This window comes from Nelumbo lutea, chromosome 8, assembly GCF_056320005.1.
Source record: "Nelumbo lutea isolate HS-2025 chromosome 8, American lotus-T2T, whole genome shotgun sequence".
Taxonomy (NCBI): domain Eukaryota; kingdom Viridiplantae; phylum Streptophyta; class Magnoliopsida; order Proteales; family Nelumbonaceae; genus Nelumbo; species Nelumbo lutea.
The window spans coordinates 1,577,583-1,599,777 of NC_142691.1; the positions used below are offsets into that span (position 1 = coordinate 1,577,583).

Consider the following 22,195-nt stretch of genomic DNA (forward strand, 5'->3'; position numbering starts at 1 on the left):
GACAAAAATTCTCTGAAGCGGGGGGGTTTTAGAAGCTTTGAAAAGTAGGGGTAACATTAAGGCTCAGTTTGGAAGGAGTATAAATATAAATATGTACAGTATAAATATATACAAAATATAAAGTTTTGCACTCTACATATTTGTATTTATATTCTTTCTAAATTGAGTCTACAAATACAAATATATAGAGTGCAAAATTTTACATTTTGTATGTATTTGTACTGTACATAACTGAGCCTAAACGATTTTTTTTTGTTGGGTAGTAAGAAATGGATACACGTGAATGAGAGTTTTGGATAAATAACCTCTAATATTTTTCTATTTGGATTATTTTTAGCCTAATTTATTAGTTCAATTCAAATATGCGATTGCACCTGGAATTCGAATAATCCCACAGATAAGATTCAATTGTGTATTGTTTAAACAACACAGCCTAAATGACTCAAATTTGGTTGTACATGTACCTTAAGCCTGTGTTTGGCTTGAAGGAAAAAATAAGAAATAGGAGGGAAAAGTAGAAAAACCTATATAAGGGTCTGTTTAGTTCGTAGTTAGAATTTCATTCCCAAAATAGGGGCAGGGAATGGGCCATTCCCTTAAATGGAAAATGCTATGAGATTTCGATTCCGTCCAACCAAACGGAGCCTAAACTTTGTATAGATCTCCCCACCTCTCCCTTTTTACTCTACCTTTTTCTTCTAATCAAACACAGCATAAAAGTCCGAGTCCATGGGATCCGTTGTCGTTCGGTTAAAGATGGAAACTATTTCCCGGAATGTGGGTTAACCTCACCCATTGTCCCCGCGTAAAGAAGAAACAGAACAATTCCTAATTCAGCGGAAGCCCGGAAGCCAGCGAAAGCCTCGACGTCCATTGCTCATTTGGAATGGCTGCCCCAACCATCCCTCCTTTGACAACTCTAATTCTTATTCCTCTTCCCTCTTACCTGTCAAATCCTAACCTCCTTATATCAACATCAGATCCTCTCGGGTTTGGGGAAGAGGAAGAGAGCTCTGAAGAAAAAAGAATCAGAGGAGGAGGGGAGGAGGAGGGACCAGAAAGAGAACCAAATTCTACAATTCCTTGGAATGGTAGAATTTGGTTTATCTTTCACCTGAAAAGGATCCCAACGCATTCTGCTTCAACTTTGCGCCCATAGAAACGGTTCTAAAGTTGTAGAACGTGCCGTGAAGTTACGCAGAGATAATTGTATCGTGAAATCCAAGTTCTATCCATGAATAAGAGCAGCGGGCAACGATACCTAGATAATGAAGACACAGGGCTTGTGGCTGTTGCAATCGATACGGACAAGGGCAGTCAGCACGCGCTGAGATGGACTGCAGATCATCTTGCGTCCAAAGCACAGCCCTTCATCCTCCTCCACGTCCGCAAGAAACCTCTTACCATTCCAACCCCAAGTTAGTCGAATTCCAAATCTCATTACTTAAGTTTTATTGTTTCCTGATTTTCACATCGCTTACTTATTGCTGTAATTGTAGTTCATGTGCTCGCTAAATCTTCATTTTCTCCATGACCGGAGCATCTAAGTCTTTCTTTTCGTGTTATTACTATCTTAAATTAAACTATACTTTTCTCTTCTTTTGGAAATCTTCTTCCCAGTCCCAGTTCGAGATTAGTAGTTATTTTTTTAATGTTATTTTACACGCATTTGTTCATTCTTTTGCGCATATCTTACTTGAAGGTAATAGAATAAATTGTCGAATGTGTGGAAGAAATTGATGTAAAGGTGAAACTTCATTTTATCCTCGTGAATGAATATAAGATCCCATCGAAGAACTTTGGAGAAGAATCAGAAGACATGTATCTTGAACCTCATCTGATGCCCTGTTTGAAACCTATTAATGTATGGTATATTTTTACCTACCAGTCCATATATCAGGGCTGTTCAATTGGTGAATCAATTTTTCACTGCGGCATTTGAAAGATACAGATTGGATTACTAGGTGGTGAGTTCATGTATCATAGAAATGTCCAGTTTCAGTAGATGGATCTAAATTCCATAGTGTAATTATGGAAGTTTCTTGGGGTTATTAAGATTTCAGTTTTTTGTTTCACCCACGTGGTTCTACAAATTTAGTGAGCAATTGTGTATATTGTTTTTCCTGTGGTAGTTTCTTATATTTAAATAGGCTTTACCGATGGTTCAATTCTGTTGTGATTTTTTATATTCTAATTAAAACAAATTGTTCTGGTACGGTTATCTTCTTTTCACAGGTGGAAGGCAAGTTCCAATTTCAGAAGTGAATGAAGAGGTTGCATATGCTTTCCTTGAACAGGCTGACCTGCAAACAAAAGAAATACTCCTTCCTTACCAGTGTTACTGCAATAGACGAGGTGTATGTATTCAACCCTGATTATCCTCATGCTTATGTATGACAGAAAAATCCTTAAAAAGTAGGGTTGGTGGGCAAATTGCATTTTGCTAGATGGATTGAGCATCCCTGATTGGAATGAGATAGTTTGATCCCTCCTATTTACATTTATGTCAGTGAGAAACATTTCTATAGATCCATACTCTTGCAATTCACAGCAGGAGCAGCATGCTGCTTCAAATCTATATGCATGATATTTATTCATTTTTCATTCTTCTTTTTTTCTGTTGTTTCTTTTTCTTTTTCTTTTTTTGGGTAGATTCTGTTGTTTCTTTCAGTGTCAGATTTCTTGTAGACATTAATGGGATAACCTTGGTGGTCATTTAGGTCCCCCTAGAAAGGTACAAATTAGTCAGGCTGTTATCGTAATTTGCATTCATATTGCATACATCCACTGCATGGGAGCTACCATTTGATTGTCTCTAGTAGCATAGTAGTAGGTTTATTCGTTTAGATGCAATGGTAAAATCCTGGGAAGACAAGTGCGAGAGAAGGGGTTCAAATTTTAGAGCAGTCACTGTGTACAACAAAACAGGCAAAGGCTGTGCCCATGACGCAAGATAGTGGAAACCATCAATGGGTAATGTCCCCCTCTCTCTGTGGCTGAAGTCGCCATATTCTTTATTCTTTTGGAAAATGTTGTGGTGCATTGGTTGGTCAATGGTCATGACCACCAGTTAAGATTGATCACAATAGTTTTTTTTAATATCAGTAATTGATCACTATAGTTTAATCCTAATTGTTCAGCGTTGCTACATGCATTTTTTTGCCACTTAGGGCAAAGTTTTTACCAAAGAATGAATTGTCTAGCATTTTGTTCTTGCTACCTTGATCCATGTCCATTTTCTGTGTTGTTCCTTTATAGCCTTCAACTTGAACAAATTTACTCCTCACTCTTGGTGTCTTTGGTCTTTGTTTCATGTGGTCAGACCATCTTAGTTGAATGCTATATCTCTTTGCCAATTAGGGCTACGACTATTACTTATCAAAAAAAGTTGGACACCCATTTCTAATTTCATTCATTCTGATCTATATATAACATGCTCTAAATTGTGCTGGAGAGTCAAGACTCAAGAGCATAAGGGGTTGATCAGACTATCAGGGGGAAGTGTTACCTTGATAATTCATTATTAGTCATGTGCAAAAGTTTTTAGGGCACTTTAGAGGTCTATCAAAAATTTCTGTAAAGTAAAAGGGGAGGGGGGGTCTTGATATAAGTATGTATTATTCTTATTTGTTATTTCTCAGTTTATGTGTTATATTTCTTTTTTTTTTCTATTTTTTATCTTTTATAAGGGCATTATATTGAAATTGTAGATAAGTTTGCCTTCAATACAAATTTATCCTTTGGTTTGGGGTCAACTCATTGAAACATCCCATTACTTGCATGCTTTTCTGTTATTATTTTTTTGTCACCTTCATGGGAAGCCTAGGTTGATTTGCCCTAGGTTATCAAGAAAACAAAGAGAATGCATAAACATGAGAAATGATATATAGAACCAATATCTATTTATATTAAAGGTTCCCCTCCTGCTTATGGCTAGCATTAGCAATGAAAGCTGTTGGAAATACCTGGGTAATAACTGAGATAATCTTTATGGGTTAACATGCAATCCTCCATAAAGGCATGGAATTATATGAACTATTAAAGTCTTAGCAAACTTAGTTCATACAGTCTCTTGCACTTTCTGAAACAAGGGAAACATGCTATAGTAGCTGACTTAACATTTAATGGTTTGTTTAATAAATGAGAATTAGACGCAAAGTACCTTTTACTTCTTAACTATATTGTAATCTTAATTTACATGTGGTTCTTCTGAGAACATAAATGAGACATAGGTTGAATAACTGGGAGAATAATGGATGATTATTTATTGAATAAGAAAAATCATCATGTACATTTTTTACCTTTATTTAAAGCTCCTCCTGGACTTGAATTGGCTACCAAAACTGTGCCCGCATTTAATATGTTGCCTTGAGAATATTTTTACTTACAATTTTGATTTATGGTTTGTCCAAGACTATCCTGGTATACAATGTTCATCCTTATATAAACCAGATAAAATGTTAAACTCTTAATTTAAGGCATTGACAAAAGAATCAAATTTACTATTGATAAAGTTGAAGAAAAAAACTTATAATTGACTAGGCTTCCATTGATAAAATTAGCCATGAAACAATTTCAAGTTTACCTTATATGAATATTTAGAATGGATGATCCCCCATGATCAGAAAAGGGACTACTTCTCACCTCCTCTCTAACCTGGATATTATTTTGTCTTGTCTATCCAGCTACAATACAAGGAGGTCATTATAGATGACACAGATGTACCTAGAGCTATTGTCAATTACGTTCTCCAGGAAAACATTGATAAACTTGTTCTTGGGGCATCTTCAAGAAATGCCATTATGAGGTGCTGTCTTTTTACCTGTTTATTGTTCCATTTATCAAGTATACTATTACTTTTCTATTCACTTCATATGCAAATTTATTTGGCAGAACCTTTAAGGGTGCAGATGTACCTACCTCAGTTTCAAAAGCTGCTCCAGAATTCTGTTCTGTGTATGTTATATCGAAGGGAAGGATTTCTTCAGTTCGACCTGCTACTAACCCTAACAGGCATCCTGGAAAGGGACAATCAAATAATGTGCTTGAGTCTTCTGCAAAGTTTCAGTCAACTAAAAGTTTGCTGCTCTTCCTATTTTCTTTTTCCTCCTTTCAAGTTTGATAATAAAATTGGATCACCATTTAGTATTTAGTTGTTGCTTTCCAATATCTATTATTGAAACAGTTTTATTTACAGGTGAGCCAAGTGTGCCTCCCCAAGTAGATATAGCTCCCCAGTAAGTGACTTTGGCATATTATCTATATGTGTGGTTTTGAATGTGCAATAATTTTATAGGAAAACCTGTTGTATGGGCGCAAAGGTTGTGCATGTGATGGTATACTGACACACAGCCTGCTTCGTGATTGGTGTAGTTTGTTCAGTTGGTGGTAGGGGTGCAACTCGGGTTGGCTCAAGTTAGCATTTTACACTGGGCTTGGGCTTTTGGGCCAGGCCCATTCAAATTTTGACAAAAACCCAACCTTATCCCACCCAATTTGCACCTCTAGTTGGTAGACAGCCTTCATTTATTTATTTATTTGTTTTTTTTTGGGGGGGGGGGGGCAGGGGAGGGGGGAGGGAGCAATATGGGTGGGCTGGGATGGCCCATCCCAATGATAACCAAGCCCCACTTGCATTAGGCCAGGAGTTAGGTGTCTATGGAAGCCCATGGGCTGACCTTCAACATAAGAATGATGCCCAATATATGTAAATGGCTGTGCTAGGGAAAAGAGTCGACTCATATTTTTTGTTTTATTGGTTTATGGGGGCTGGCCCAAACTTGTTCTTAGATTGTTATGCCCTTGTCTATATAGAGGCATGGCCATCAGGCTGAACTCCAAGTCTACACCTTTTTTTTTGTTAATAATATTATATTCATCTTGGCCTTGGCCATATTTATTGGTTCCTTGGGAATTGTCCAAGCTTGGGCTTATAGCTTATTATGTCCTGGTTTAAGTATGCTTTTGTTTTAGACAGATCCATACCTGGACTATGGGCTGAACTGCAGCTGGCTAACACACATGCACAGTGTGGATCTGGTTGTTGATTGGTACCCTGGTAAAATTTGGGTTGGTAGTTATGAGAATGTGGTTCATGCATGAAATAAGCAACCTTGTGCTAAAATGCAAATGGTTAGGTCTGCCCTTTCCAAGACCTAGGATAGCTGTATCAGCATTAGGGGTCTTTGTATATGCAACTTGGGTGGCCCAACCCAAGCTTGAACCAATTCAACCCGCAATTTTACATGGACCAGGCTTGGATTTTTGATTCTCAGACTGGGCCTAGGCCCAAAAGTTTGGGCTTTCAGGATTGGCCCAGGCCTAGCCCTTAGGTAGCCCAAGCTCAGCCCAACCTTATCCAACCTGAGCCTGGCCCAACTATACAGAAATATATTTGCATGCATACATGCATAAGTAAGATACATTTATGTCAAATTTTAGTGTAGGCTGACTGACCAACCTGAGCCTGGTATGGTCCCAAGCCCAACCTGGGTGCATCAAATTTTAGTTAGGGCCTGCCTGACTTGCACACCTATCTTTGTATTAGTGTGGATCTGGGTTTGATCCTGTTATAAATAGATATTTTTATCAAACTTAATTGGATTGATAGGTCAAATTTGGATTAGTTTATTGTGTAATCCACTTTTTGATGTTGCTGGTGATCTTAAAAGTCAAAACAATTTATACATTCATAAACATCCAATGTTTTAGGCTTTCATTAGAATGTTCAGACAACTTTGCTTTGGTCATCCACTTTTTCTTCTTTCTTTTCCTTTTTTTTCTTTGATTTTCTTATGAATGAATAAATATGTAAGGACTAAATAACTTGAAGTACTGTTATCAAGATGAGAGGATGAGAAGCACTCGGCCCCCCTCTCTAGGATCAGGGAAACCCCTCCCATTAGTGGTCAATCCTTAGTTACTATACCAAAAATGAACCTGTTAAGTTGAACTCTACCATTGGCATATTAGTATTGCCTTCAAAATGATAATGAACTATATAGGGTAGTTATGTTCATTAACAAATTGAGTTTTGGCCTTAGATGATCTCCTTGGTTGGTACCAACCCCTATAGGTTTGTACCATATTGGAGGCATTTTACCCTTCTATTCTTACTACAACATTTTTATTTCTGTCATTTTCTTCTCTCTTCTCTCTCTCTCTCTCTCTCTCTCTCTCTCACACACACACACACACAAAGCAAACTTTCTTTCCATTTTTCCCTTTTACTTGGTTTTTGTACTAATCAGTTAACTAAATCATCATCTGAAATCAGTTGTCTATTGGCAAGAAGCAAAAAGCTTGGACATGGTCATGAAGGTGGACTTTCTATGAGAGGCTATGATTGCAAGATGGCTGAAAAAATTAACCTAGCTATCCAAGGTGGAGGACAACTTGACTCCCCATATCAAAATTCTGCTTCATGTCCAAGCAGCATCGATCGGCAGGTTAATTATTATCAACGAGATAATGCTGATTTTGGGTCTCAGCGGCCACGCCTGCCAAATCTGTACAAAGATTACCCAGATGAGCTAAAGAAAAGCTTTGAATCAAATAGAAGTGACCTAACAAGAAGCTTTGAATCAAATAGAAGTGACCTAACAAGAAGCTTTGAATCAAATAGAAGTGAGCTAACGATGAGCTGTGAATCGAGTAGAAACAGCTTTGAATCAAGTAGAAATAGCACTGATTCAAACAGATCTGGCGGGCAAATGCACATCATTGAATCACATAGAATTGGTGGATATTTGAGAAGCTTTGAGTCAAATACATCCAGCTTGCCTAACTGGTCAAGAGCATCAAGTTCATATGAACATTCACCATCTGCCTTTCAGGAGGATTTAGAATCTTTGGTATGCTTGCATCCTACTCCATGTTCTTTTAGCCTTAGGGCCTGTTTGGTTACTAGTTGCTGAAAATTATTTGAAGTTTTTTATACATGTATACTATGGACACAAACCATCATATACTTTTAGCCTTAGAAATGTGCCAGGCCATCAAAAATTGGCCAAAACTCCAATACAAGGTTTATGTTTATATATCATAGTGTTACCTGGACACAAACACACGAGTCAGAGTCCAATGCATGTCCTAGAGTCTGACTTGGTAAGGTGAGAAAACAAGGACTCAAAGACATCTATTGGGTGGCTTATACTATTATATATATATGTATATATTGAATTATAACATTATATACCTGCAAAAAAGGTGTCTAAGATGTTTCCTTTGTAACATTTGATGTAAAAACTGATGTTCATCTTGTACTTTATCTGTTCATTTATGCCAAATAGACTAGGAGATGAAAAGGAAATTCTATGTAGAAGTGTCCTAATCCATGGAATGTTGGACTCCAACACGTGTTCAACATGGAGACATCATCCATTAAGGATGAAACACTAATACAATAATACATCACCATCATCTCAGCCTTGTCTCAACTATACGAGGTTGACTACATGAATCCTGTTCCGCCATTCCATTCTGTTCAGTGCCATATCCATTGTTAAATTAGGAGTCCCTGAATCATATAATTGGGCTGACAAGCATGAGAATGCAGATATGAGTCTGAGAGTGGTCATTTTGTGCAGAAGTTATGTCTGTATCCAGTCCATCCCTTTCAAGACCCCAAATAACTAGGACTAACATTGGCTAATGGTCTTCATATACAATTTTGGTCTGTGATTCCTAATTGAAAAAGAATAAAGGAAAATGAAATAGACATTTTACTTGCTATATGGTGGATGGGGTTGTATTGAAGCCTTGGATAGCTTGAACTTGGACTAACCCAACTTGAGCCTGATCCTTACCAAAGTTTCCTCAACCTTCCATAATATATACATCCCATGTATATATGTAGATTGTGTATTTATGTTATGTAAACAAGTAGGAAGGCACATGCTTTGCATGTAGTACTAATAGTGGACAGAAAAACATTAGAGGTCCTTTTGTATATTTTGTCTGTGTGACATGTCAAAGTGATATCTGCTTTGTTTGTGTGTGTGTGCACGTGTGCAAAAACAAGTATAAACACAAATACATTTATTCATGCTATGTTATAGATGTATCTTTTTTCTGATTATATAAAATGTATTTAATTATTATGCAATGATTTTTGCATGTTTTTGTCATTTATTTTATTTCTAAATTAGAATATAAAGCCCAAATAAAAGATACAAGTGCACAATCTATATCTATATATTAAAACAAGGCAATCCACCCTGGCAGTGCTCTTTTCTGTGTTTTTTTTTTTTATTTTCCTTTGTTTTTCTCTGAAAAATGACATACCAGCTTCATTGGAGATGGTCCACTTTCAAAGATGAATTAATATGAAAAAAAAAGTTGCCCGCCCTTACCAATTTGAGATAGTCTACCTCCATTTAAAGTGGTGTGAAGAGAAAATAAATAAAGTGGCATGAAGAGAAAGCTATCTTCTCTCCCCACATACCTTCACTCTCCCCTCTCCCCATACTTCACGTCTCCCCAAAACAACTTCAATTCACCCAAACTTTCTCTCTCTTTTCTCTCAAAGCTCAACCAATGTGATTTACCTACCCACTCTCTCTCTCTCTCTCTCTCTCTCTCTCTCTCTCTCCTCTCTCCACACCCATCTAAGACAAACTTCCTCCTCTACCATAGTTGGTTCCTATTTCCTGTGTCGCTGTCTGCTCAGCCCCACCATCAAATTCAAGCCAACACCATTCCCATACAAGTTGCAGTCCCACTGACCAATGAAATCAGATCTGTCCTGTGTCCTGGGTGAAGCCAATACAGAAGCAGGATCCAATGACCCATTATGTACCCTCTCCTTAGGTAGGGGTGCAAATGAGCTGAGCCAACACACAGCTACTTGGGTTCACTTCTCTAAATACTCGAAGTTGGCTTGAAGATCATCAAGTCGAGTCGAGCCGAGCTGAGTTCGAGATTCGTAATACTCGGCTTGAGTAGCTCACAAGCCTAACCGAGCTTCTAATAAAATATTATTTTCCAATACATTCTTAATATAAGTAAATAATAATCTTTCTGTTGCATAAAGAACATCTTTGCAGTGATCCAGGCAGTTTTCAATGAGGGGAGTTGAACTCACAACCTCCTCTTTACAAAGAATTGCATATTACTTTTTATTAGCGTTTTCCACAAGTTGGTTTTTTAGAGTTTCAATGTGCTAATATTAAACCTTCTCAAAATGAAAGGCTTATTCTGGCGATGTGGCAAGAGTTTCGGGGCTCAAGTTTGCTCCACTAATAAAGGATATGAAGATGAACATGTGGGACTTTGGGCCAAAAACCAATCTTCCGCATAGAAGATTCCTTGGTTGTTTGGTCTTCTTTGCTAAATAACTTGGCTATATTTATATATGGAACAGAATTTTTCTTGAAAAAAGTGGGGTGTCAAAATTTTGCATCAGAACCTTTTTTTTTTTTCTTTGCTAGATAATATGCAAAACTCAAAAGCACCCACTGGTATCGGGGGAGAGAAACTTCCAAATTATGCATTTCTTGTCTTTATATGTGATTTATGAGTTTTGGAAGTAAAACTTATTATTTATTACCAACCAAATGTTTTGTTTTGTTTTTGGAAATTGCAGGAAGATGGGGATGCTGAACTGAGAAGACTAAAACTTGAACTTCAGCAAACAATGGACGTGTATAATAAAGCCTGCAAAGATGCCTTGAGTGCACACCAGATGGTCAAATTGAGATTACCTGCCTTTGTTAACTTCTCTTTGACATCATTCCTTTCCCTATCTAAGACATAAAAGACTCTTGTTCTTCCTGTCTGATCACATTCTTTTATTGTTGTATACAGGTCAATGATCTCAACTCAAGGAGGGTTGAGGAGGCTGCCATTCAAATGGCAGAAAATGAAAGGGAGAGATATAGAACTTATCCTGAAGCATCTCAAATTGCCCAGGTGGCTGAGATTGAGACAAACAAGAGGATCAATGCGGAGAACAAATTGTTGCAAGAGATGGAGAATAAGAAAGTTTTTGATTCGTTGTCAGTAGATGTCCGGTATAGGAGATATACCGCACAGGAAATTCAAAAGGCAACAGATTGTTTCTCCGAGGATCTCAAGATTGGTGAAGGTGGATATGGGCCCGTTTTCAAAGGTACCCTGGATCACACACTTGTTGCCATCAAGATTCTGCAGTCAAATGCTTCTCAAGGAATGAGACAATTTCAACAGGAGGTATGGTGAAGCTTCTCATCTTCCAATATGAGCAATTTGCTGCAATATTACATTTTTATTCCTATTGATTGATATGCATCCTCTGCTATGCTGCATTAACACGAAAATAACTAAGAAAAATTATTTCCCTAATGTGCAATCAACTTTACTTACCAGATTAGCTGTAAAAGATATTCCAAAATGATGTGAATATTGTTAGAACGTTTTTACAAATGCCAAGTTCTGATTGTTGGCGATTATGCAGAGCCATTTCTCTTTGTTATCTGGACCGAGTTAAATACAATATTTTAATGTTGAACTTCATAGTTAAAATCTTGTTTCTTCGAATATTACAATGTACTTTATGTTTCCAACTTTACTTTGGTTGGCATAGTGATCTTGTCATTCAATTTCTATAGGTAGAAGTTCTGAGCTGTATTCGCCATCCGAATATGGTCCTCCTCATGGGTGCTTGCCCTGAATATGGATCCCTTGTATATGAATTCATGGCTAATGGCAGTCTGGAAGATCGACTGTTCTGCCGGGACAACACTCCTCCCCTCTCCTGGCAGCTCCGGTTTAAGATTGGTGCTGAGGTTGCCACTGGACTACTCTTCCTCCACCAGACAAAACCTGAACCCCTTGTTCATCGTGACCTGAAGCCAGCAAATATCCTTCTTGATAGTAATTTCACAAGCAAAATTGCCGATGTTGGTTTGGCACGCCTTTTACCTCCCTCTGTTGCCAAAGATGTAACACAGTACCACATGACTGCCGCTGCTGGGACCTTTTGCTATATTGACCCAGAGTACCAAAAGAGTGGAATGCTGTGTATCAAGTCTGACATATATGCCCTTGGTATCATCTTCTTGCAGCTCATCACAGCACGGCCACCAATGGGGCTTGCTCACAACATGGAAGAGGCAATGGAAGGTGGTGAACTGGAGGAGATGCTGGACCCTAAGGTGCCTGACTGGCCAATGGAAGAGACAATTCAGTTTGCAAAACTTGCTTTGAAGTGTTGTGAACTCCGGCGAAAAGACCGACCTGATTTGGGTACTGTGGTGTTGCCAGTGCTGAACCGATTGAGAGATCTTGCATACCAGTCACTATCAAATCTAATGGTATCTGCACTGCAACATAGAGGATTACCATGATAGGTAGGTTTTGAATTTTCATTCCGAAACAACTAGATCTATATATCTGACCACCACCTCTGTGCTAACTCCAGCTTTCAGTTGTATAGTGGTGAACTGGTAGCCTATCGTCTCATTGCATTGGTGATTGGACTGCTTACATGAAGTGTGGTGATTGAGTTCGAGTAACGTTACCTGGTCGCTTTGAGTTGAGCCATTACCTACTCCAGTGTGGGAATGCATCCCAATAAAATCGGTTTTCTAGTTCTAGGCGCTAGCCTCCCTGCACTTGGTGCGTTTAGAGAGTGTTCGAGGAGATGATTTGAACGAAGTTGGTAGCTGTCTCATCACTAATATTAGACCAGGCCTCTTGTAACTACAAAGGATATTGATGGAATCTGGATCACTTGTTTTTGGCTGGTTTCCAAACCCCTCCTCCACAGGTGAATGTCTAACTAAATAAGGGTCCGTTTGGTTCAAGTTGGAACTGGAATCAGAATTGGAATCAGATCGTCTGTTTGGTTCTGACATGAATTGGAATCAGCTGGAATGGGAGGGAGAGGGAATGACCATCCTTTCAAACGGGAGAATGCCATTCAACTATGAATGAGAATGGGATTTCCATTCCGCCTAATCAAATCAAATAGCCCATTCCAATTCCAATTCCAGACTCTTATTCTCGCAAATCAAATGAGTCATACTTGTAATTTTTTTTTTTGGATGAATAAAAATACAATAGTTTTGAATCACTGTGGATTTTCTCACATCACATCATCATTTAAGCCTTGTCCCTAATCCGCTACATGAATCCTATGGACCATTTTTAATACATTTGATTAAACTTACCATTTTACTTTAACACCTATAGCCATCTATTGTGTGTTGACATTTATTCTATGATTCTATTTAGGCCTCCTTCATTTTGCGTTTAAGTTGGAGTGGGAAAGTTGACCAACTTTCCTATCTTCTTTTACAAAGACGTATGGAGCGCATGAAAAATAAAGTTTCCCCCGAGTAAATTAAAGGTTACTTATCTGAGGAAAAACTTACCCACCTCGGAGGTGGATAAGTTTACTTTTCCAATTTGAAAACACCCACCTCAGTCAAAAATACCCTTGTGTTGTTAACTCGAGTTTCTCTAGTCCTGTTCTAGTCGTTTTCCTTTATGGGTTTCACGGTTCATGCTATTTGTTGTGGGTTTCCAAGTTTTCTTGTCTTTTCTCTTTATTTTTCTATTAGCCCCACTCACAAAGTTTTCAAGGGTCTCTTTTTGGCTTTGATTTCCTTCTCGAGGAGCTGGGTATTGGTGGTGTTGTAGCAATACCCAAAAAGGGTAATGTTGGCAATAGTGATTGGGTTCCTTTTGATATGGCATGGACCTATTACACAGGTTTATAAAACAAAGTCTCAACCAAAAAAAAATACATTCATTTAGGCCAAAAGGGTAATTTTGGCAATAGTGTAACATATTGGCCTCTTACCCAAGAAAGTTGGTGAGACAAAAGAGATGGGTAAATTGGAGTGTAAAATTTACCTAGGTAAGTATCAATTAAAAGAACATGGGTAAATAAACTTTCCTGCGTAAATTTTACCTAAAAAACACTTACTTGGGTAAGTGAATTTACCTAGATAAATAAGATAGCGGTAAAGGAACGAGACCTTATTAAGTAGTACAAGCCATGGGCTGTAAGCATGCAAAGATGGAGAATATCATCACTGCTAATTCATCGTCATCATCCAAGCCTTATCCCAATTATATAGAGTTGATAGTGTCATGCATTTGAGGGGATGGATTACCTACTTCTATAGCTTCATGATCCAAAATAAAGATCAATTTTTTACTACTATTCATGTCAGTGTATTTGAAACATCTCTGCATGAACAACAGCACAAGTGATGGGAGATGTTCCCAATACACAGTAGGATGGGGCTGTGACTTGTGAGCTAGGTTTTAAAAGGCTAAAGGTGGAGGTGGGGTGGTTGGTTCTTAGAGAGGCGAAGCTTACGCCTCAAGGCAGGTTGAGGCGTAAGATTTAAAGTAAAAAAGATAAAAAATATAGATATAGTCAATAAACAATAAAGGTGTTACAAAACATGAAATTGGAGTTTTGCATATTTTGTTTGGTTCATCTAATCTATTAATGGTCTAATTGGAATGGACCTAACGGACCCTAAACTATTAACCAATTTATGATTCCTCAAAAAAAACCATTGTAAAAACTAAAAGGAAAAAGAATTAAGGTCCATAATTAGAATACATGTTGTGGACAAAGTTTCATTAGAGTACTAAAAAAAATAAGTTGTTTGTTTCGATTTTAAATTTTAAAGAATATGTTTTTTTTTATCAAAGGAAGTTAATTTATTTTATTTACCAAAAAATTTAAAGAATATGATGGTCATTAACAATTGTATATACCCTTTGGAATACCCATTAGACCATTAGATTTTGAAGTGTTATTATTTGTATTAATTAATTCATACTTGCTTACTACAAAGTACAAACCACATGAACCATCTGTCACCCAGCTAAAAGCATCGAAATACATCCACGCAAAAAAAGAAGAAAAAGAAAAACCATAAAACTACATTTGATTTGAAAATTTCCAAACTTAAAAGACAAGTTTAAAAGCTTAACATAATAGTTTAACTTAAAAATGTCTTGATAATGATTGTTCAGTCCATCTCAAATTCATAGCCCACCGTACAAGTGGGGTGATTCATCACATGCCAATTATGTGGGCTATAATTTCAGAATTCTGCGGTACTTTCTGAAAAACCTTCGTAAAAGTACAACCGAAAATCAAAACCTAAAAAGTACAGCTTCCATTTATCATGGATTGAAAACGGTGGATGGATTTCCGAATTCGAATACAGAGTATGGATTTCCAAATTCGAAGAAGAAGAAGAAGAAGTTGGTATGACCGATGGGTTTCCAAATAAGTGGAGCAATTTTCAATCTTTTCGGGTACAAAGGTTCGGTCTCATGTTTTCACTTTTTTAGTCAATTCTATGGGTGAATCTCCAACAGACAGAGCATGAAGAAGAAGACCAGAGATATCTTCACCGGCCATTCATGAAGAACAAATGTTTGTCCTCTTTTATAAAAAAATATGTTTTTATTTTTAGGAATCATGATTTCTGTCTTGGACTGTAGCTCCACAAAAAACGCATTTCTGAATTCCAATGATTTTCCATTTTGCAGGGGTAACTGGTTGAGGCACAAGGCGGAAGGCGTACGCCTCACGCCTCTTTAGCCTTTTAAAACTATGCTTGTAAGGTCTGTGCGAGGTGTGCTGTGTGAGGAGTATATTCGGACTCTGTGCAATAAAATGCTCAAAGGCCTTTGTCATAAAAATAAATAAATAAAATGATCAAAGGCAAAAGTGCCAAAGCATATTGGAGAATAATAAGGGATGTGTATTGGCAAGGTGCCAATCAGCTGGTTGGTAAGGTCTCCTGATGATCGTTGCGGAGATTTGGAATGGAATCCCACTTGCACTTGGGTTGGGGGATGGGCTACCCATTGTGTAGCCCTTCAAAAGAAATGATCCCACACAAAATTATGATGTCCTTTCGGTGTGAACTTTTTTTTTTTTAATATCAAACACCCTCCGAATATGACAACCAAATCCATCGAATCAGCTTATTGGGGCTGACAAGAACTCAGACAACAATTCAGATTTGGATCAATCTTCTCTATTAGTCGAAGTCTCTTAGTTTCTATTTTATTTTATTTCCTCTTTCTCTATTCTTTTATTTATTTGTAAAGTCAGACTTTATTTATAAAGTTTCTATTTTGCAAGCTTAGTATCCTAGCTTCTCTAGGAAACCGTTGTCTTGTAATTGTATATAACTCAGTCTTGAAGATCAATTCAAAACATAACTTCAAGAGTTTCAGCACCTTTGTCTTTATGGTATCAGAGCAAAATCACTACTTGTGATTGTTGTGACTTTCCTGTGTTCAGTTTTACTGCGCCAATGGCTGTTTCAATCAGTTTGAGCTTGAGCACCCTTGCTCACTTAGCCTCCATGGTCACTGCGAAGCTAACATCCAAGAACTATCTGTTGTAGAAAGAACAAATCCTTCCTTTGATGGAGAGTGCTGAATTAAAGGATCATATCATTCTAGACTCAAAATCAGGCAAAGAGAAAGAAAAGTCTTCCTCCTGGTCACTACAAGATCGTTTGCTCAAGAGTTTAATCTGTGGTACCATAACAGAGGAGATTCTTAGTCTGGTTGTTGGACGAATTACTGCACAAGAAGTTTGAGAGTGCTTAGAGGGAACCTTTGCTGAAGCTTCAAAGGATGGAGAGTTGATTCTCACACATCAACTTCATACTATTCGCAAAGGTAAGCTCTCGGTAGCAGAATATCTTAAAATTTTCAAGATCATATGTGATGAACTCGCTGCAATTCAAAAACCTGTGTCTGAACCAGACAAGGTTTACTGGGCAGCTCATCATGGTCTTGGACCTAGCTACATGGTGTTCACCACCACCACCACCACCATTTTAGCTCGCCCTCCTCTTCCTTCTTAGAATCAATTTGTCTCAGCATTAAATAGCCATGATCTTCGGTTGCAAGAAGCAGCAGCAACTGACACTCATGATGATGCTTTTGCCTTAATGGGACAACGGTACAATAGGAACAAAAAATAACAACAATACCCACAACTGGAGCAACAAGAAACAACAGTCAAACAAGAACAACAATCAAGGTCAGAATGCGCAAAACTTCTCTTCACAAGGAAGAGGCTTTCAGCAAGCAAATCAATGGCGGCCTCAATTTCAAAATCAACAGAACTTCATTGTAAGTTGTGTGCCAACTGCCAAATTTGTCGCCTCAAAGGGCATGAAGCAATAGAATGCAAGAATCGCTTCAGTCATGCCTATCAGCGTTCCAATTAATATTCCTCGTCGAGCCCTGGCTGCATTGACTCTCGGTGATCCTAATGACTCAGATTGGAATCCTGATACAGGTGCCACATCACACATGATCGACCAGCAATCCAGGTAGCTTGCAAAACCTTTCTCCCTATACTGGTAGTGATTCTATTATGATAGGTGACGGAAAAGCATTCAAATAGTCAAGTAGTTAAGAACTTACATTGAAAAGGTCTTATTCATGTTACCAGTTGGAACAATTGAGTTTTCGGTTTGTGAAAGTTGTCAGTAGATTACCTTCTCTTTTATCAATGATAGTGTGCATTCTACTATTCCTTTTTCTAAAATCCATTGTGACTTATGGGGACCAGCCCCTGTTTGTTCTGCTCAAGGATACAAATATTATGTAAGCTTCATATAGATGATTAATCGCTCACGTTTAACCTGGATTTATCCCATGCGTGCCAAATCTGACTTCTTTCCCATATTCAAAAAAAAAAATTACAAGATGATTCTTAATCAATATAATGGAAATATTAAAACTTTTCAATGTGATGGTGGGAAAGAATTTGAGCTTTGTGAATTTGAAGACATGTTAAATGAGAATGGAATCATAAAGCAAATCTCTTGTCCTGGAGTACATGAACAAAATGGAACAGCAGAAAGAAAGCATAGAAACTTAGTTGAGCTTGGGCTTTCAATGATGTTTCACAGTGAAGTCCCCACCAAACTTTGGTTTGAAGACTTCGCTTCAGCAGTTTTTCTTATAAATAAATTGCCTTCAGCTACTTTAAAAATGAGAAGTCCTTATGCTGTGATTACAGGAAATCAAAAGAACCAGATTACTCCTCCCTTCGAGTGTTTGGGTGCAGGTGTTACCCTTATCTCAGAGATTATGCAAAAAACAATTTCTCACCTAGCTCTTTGCCTTGTGGATACAGTAATTCCTACAAAAGGTTATCGTTGTCTCTTCCCCACTACTAGTCGTGTCTACTGATGCTGTCTGATCTGAGGTGTTTCGAATCGAGAGCACAATCAGATAATTCTGCCAATTGGAAGAGGCCAAGTGGAAAGACGAAGCCACACGCTAAGATCTGCAATCAGGAGAAAGGTCAGAAGCCCGAGGAGTTATTCCCCGAGTAGGTATTTCAACGCTCAAGTCAGTTCGGTAGAGAAAGAGGTGAGCGAGCCGAACAGGTTGAAATAATGTTGGTCCAAGCCGAAGAGGTTTTCAAAGAATGTTCTTCCAAAAGGTCCCTTACCTCGAGCGGGGAATACCTATTTATAGTTGGGTATCTGTGTCCTAGATGGATAAGGCTTCTGGGGTTGTCGGGATGAGATCGTCCATCGGGGTCTTCGGGAGGTTTCCTCTTCCTTAGCGGCGGAGTCTGCTTCCATGTCCGTGTAGGACACTCATTCTTAGTCGTGCTCTTCCGTCACACATGATGCCAACGTTGTTAGAGAGAGAATGGCAGTGGAGATTGGCACATGGCATCCTTGACCAGCTCAACCATCACCTGAATGTCCACATCACATCATGTTGTATTTGATGAAACTTGCTATCCATATGTTAAACTCAAAGACGCCTCCAAATCGTGAAAATCTTGAACTGTCAATTTTTCAGGACTCATGGTGAAAATCTGTTGCTCCCCCCACCCCCCTGTCAAAGAAGTATCTCAAATGGAGAATATTAGTATTCACACTCAAGGAGGGGACAACGTGGCAAGTGACATTACAACAGGGGATCCTGCAACAAATCATGAAGATAACACTCAAAGGGGGAATATTGGTATTCACACGTGTTCTCCCACTCAAATCACTGCCACATCTGAGTCTCTCCTCAATCATCCAGGTTGGTCTCATGAAATTCTACTTTTGGGTCCTTGTTCGAGTGTTGTTGGATGCAAATGGGTCTTTAAGACCAAACTCAATGTAGATGGAACTCTTGAGTGGTTGAAAGCCAGATTAGTGGTATAAGGGTTCAACCAAATTCAAAGCTTTGACTTTGAAAAAACTTTCAGTCCTGTAGTCAAGCCTCAAACTATACCCTTGGAAAATCAAACAATTAGATGTTAAGAATGTCATGGGTTTTTAAAAGAACCTGTTTATATGGAGCAGCCACTGGGGTTCCATGGTCCTCTTCATCCTAATTATGTATGCAAATTTACAACGAACCTTATACGGATTGAAACAGGCACCAAGAGCATGGCTCAATCACTTTAGCACGTACTTGTTAAAGTTGGGATTCTTTTGTAGCATGCATGATTCCTATCTTTTTATTCTTCATCACCATAGAGGGACCATCATGCTCTTGTTATATGTTGATGATATCATATTTACTAGAAGTGATTCATTATTCTTACAGGAGTTTACAGCTGTTATAAGTACTGAATTTGCCATGAACGATTTGGGTTCACTTCACTATTTCCTTGGAATTGAAGTCACAAGAACCAAGGATGGACTATTTCTATCGCAAGGAAAGCATGCTAAAAGCATTCTTGATCGAGCACACGACTGATTGTAAGGCTATTTCAACACCCTTGGCTCTCAAGTACAATGATGGTTCAGTAGATTCAACACCTCTCTTAGATGCTCTTGAGTTCAGAAAAATCTTAGGTTCATTACAATATTTAACTGACTCGCCCATATTTGTCTTATGCTATGAATTTGCTTTCACAATACATGCATTCTCCTACAGTTCATCATTCCAAGCTATTGAAAAGAGTCTTACGTTATGTCAAAGGCACCTTTGATTATGGGCTTCATCTCAACTCTATTGGTACGGTAGACTTGTATGGTTTTTCTAGTGCTAACTGGGCTGGGTGTCCTCTTACCAGGCAGTCTACAACAGGGTATTGTGTATTCTTCGGCTCCAATTTAATCTCATGGGCTGCAAAGAAACAATCTGCAGTGGCACAATCAAGCACTGAAGCTGAGTATAGAGCCATGGCCTCAACCATGGCTGAAATAACATGGATAACCTTTCTTCTTCTAAGATCTTGGAGCATCCTTTCCTCATCCAGCTACTCTCTTTTGTGACAACATTAGTGCCTTACACATGCCTATAAATCTGGTGTTTCACGCCTGAACAAAGCACATTGAACATGATTACCATTTTGTTCGTGAGAAGGTGGGGCTGGGTCATCTCGTTACATGTTATATTTCTTCTCAAGATCAGCTAGGTGACGTATTTACAAAGCCTCTTTCCAAGGATGCTTTTCACTCTCTCCACACCAAGGTGGGAGTTCACTCTATTTCTCTCCTCAGCTTGGAGGGGAGTGTAGAAGAAGCCGGATCGAATCAGCTTATTAAGGCCCACAAGAACTCACACAACAATTCAGATTTAGATCAATTTCCTCTTTCTTTATTCTTTTATTTATTTGTAAAGTCAGACTTTATTTATAAATTCTATCTTGCAAGTTTAGTTTCCTAGTTTCTCTAGGAAACCGTTGTCTCGTAATTGTATATAACTCGGTCTTGAGATCAATTCAAAACATAACTTCCAAGAGTTTCAGCACCAGTGACCAAAAATTTGCCTATTAAGTGTGTTCAAAGGTGATAACCAAATTCAATGAATGGCTGCTATCTTGATTGCTGTGTTAGGACAGTTTAGAACAATAATACCACCACCCCACATCAGCTATGCATGCGGGGCCATTGTTCAAAGTAGTTCTTTTAACTGATAAAATAGGTCATATTATAATTCATAACCTCTAACAATCCCAAGTTTATATTACACCAAGCTAGAGAACTTACAAAGTGAGTCAGCATCGGTTGGTTAGAATTAGGGTGGATTCGAGCTGAGCCAAGCCAAATACTTAGTTATTCGTGTTGGATTTGCCAAAACAATGTTAGGCTAGAGATTGATTCGAGCTAGAGACTTGAGTTCGAATTCAGCTTGGCTCAAAAGCTTGCAAGTTCGAATTCCAATTGTGAGCCAAGGTTCTTATAAAAAATAAAAACCAAACATATAAAAATTATTTTTTATTTTGCATATAACAAACTAAAAATTATTTATTTATTATATACGTATGTATGCATATAATAAAAATTATTTATTATATATATTAGACTTGCTTAGACTTGTGATCCTCACGTGTTTACTAATCCAACATTGAAGAGTTGGATCCCATTCGAGCAGCCTTTTTGCCTTGCATTGAGAATATCTCTGTACCTGTGTGCTTTATTTTACGAGGAGATATTTCCAATACAAAGTTGTAAAAGGCTGTTAGAACAGTACAGACGCAGATTTGCCCTGATAGAAGCCGATCTCATTACAAACAAAGTAACTAGCAAATGCCGAGCATTAAACAAGAAGAGTCGGTGCAGCTGATCTTAACTCATGGAAAACCATTAAAAAAAAAAAAAAACTCATGGAAATGTCAATGGGCAGGTTTGCCTCCACCCTAATCCCTAATCCAACTCTCCAATGTTTTCCACCCGAACATGTTGTAACCCAGTAATGTGTAGTTCCCCAACCTGTAATCTTACAATTGTATTTTTACAACACTAGTAAATGAGAACGTGCATTGCACGTGGAAAATTTTCTTTTCTTCATTTGTTCTATTGATTGGTGCAAGCATTGCCAAGAGTAGAAAATAAAATACAACAATAAAAAAAGAAAAAAACATTTGTTTAAATTTTTTTATTGATGGATCAACATTCTTTATACCATCTCTCTCTCTCTCTCTCTCTCTCTCTCTCTCTCTCTCTCTCTCTCTGGCCTACTTATTCTTGTTCATGTGGGACTGAGGGAACCCTGATTTCTTATGACATTAGCTCCAAGTTATATTAATCAAATGGGTGAGGTAGAGGAAGTGAAATTATAAGAGGACACAATGAGTTTTGGAAGAGATCTAAAGGTGAGAAGGTGAAGTGGTGAACCGAAAGGATGTTTGTTCCTTTAGCTCAGTTTGGAAGGAGTACAAATACAAATATGTAGAGTGCAAAATTTGTGTTTTATATTATTTTGCATGCATTTTCACTGTACATATTTGTATTAGTTT

At 38.0% G+C, this 22,195-nt stretch overlaps 1 protein-coding gene and 2 long non-coding RNA genes across 5 annotated transcripts; all 3 read left to right on the forward strand.

Annotated features, from left to right (window-relative positions):
* Positions 1 to 784: 784 nt before the first annotated feature.
* On the forward strand, positions 785 to 13,054 carry LOC148842112 (U-box domain-containing protein 35-like). Of its 3 annotated transcripts, none has more exons than XM_088956722.1 (10): positions 785 to 1,418; positions 2,236 to 2,357; positions 4,686 to 4,807; positions 4,894 to 5,078; positions 5,198 to 5,237; positions 7,277 to 7,853; positions 10,586 to 10,687; positions 10,807 to 11,190; positions 11,589 to 12,329; positions 12,401 to 13,054. In XM_088956722.1, exons 1-9 carry the CDS (start codon positions 1,235 to 1,237, stop codon positions 12,324 to 12,326), a joined length of 2,454 nt encoding a protein of 817 aa, XP_088812848.1. In that variant the 5' UTR covers positions 785 to 1,234; the 3' UTR covers positions 12,327 to 12,329; positions 12,401 to 13,054. The 3 variants fall into 3 exon arrangements, with proteins under 3 accessions (XP_088812848.1, XP_088812849.1, XP_088812850.1); XM_088956723.1 differs by having other exon boundaries at positions 12,408 to 13,054; XM_088956724.1 differs by having other exon boundaries at positions 12,416 to 13,054.
* A 1,944-nt stretch (positions 13,055 to 14,998) lies between these two features.
* LOC148842113 (uncharacterized) lies at positions 14,999 to 16,103 on the forward strand. Its single transcript, XR_016102874.1, has 2 exons — positions 14,999 to 15,391; positions 15,508 to 16,103. It is a non-coding gene; the product is annotated as an uncharacterized LOC148842113 (long non-coding RNA).
* A 1,050-nt stretch (positions 16,104 to 17,153) lies between these two features.
* Positions 17,154 to 20,709, forward strand: LOC148842114 (uncharacterized). The gene is made up of 3 exons (XR_016102873.1): positions 17,154 to 17,318; positions 19,555 to 19,709; positions 20,027 to 20,709. It is a non-coding gene; the product is annotated as an uncharacterized LOC148842114 (long non-coding RNA).
* Positions 20,710 to 22,195: the final 1,486 nt, after the last annotated feature.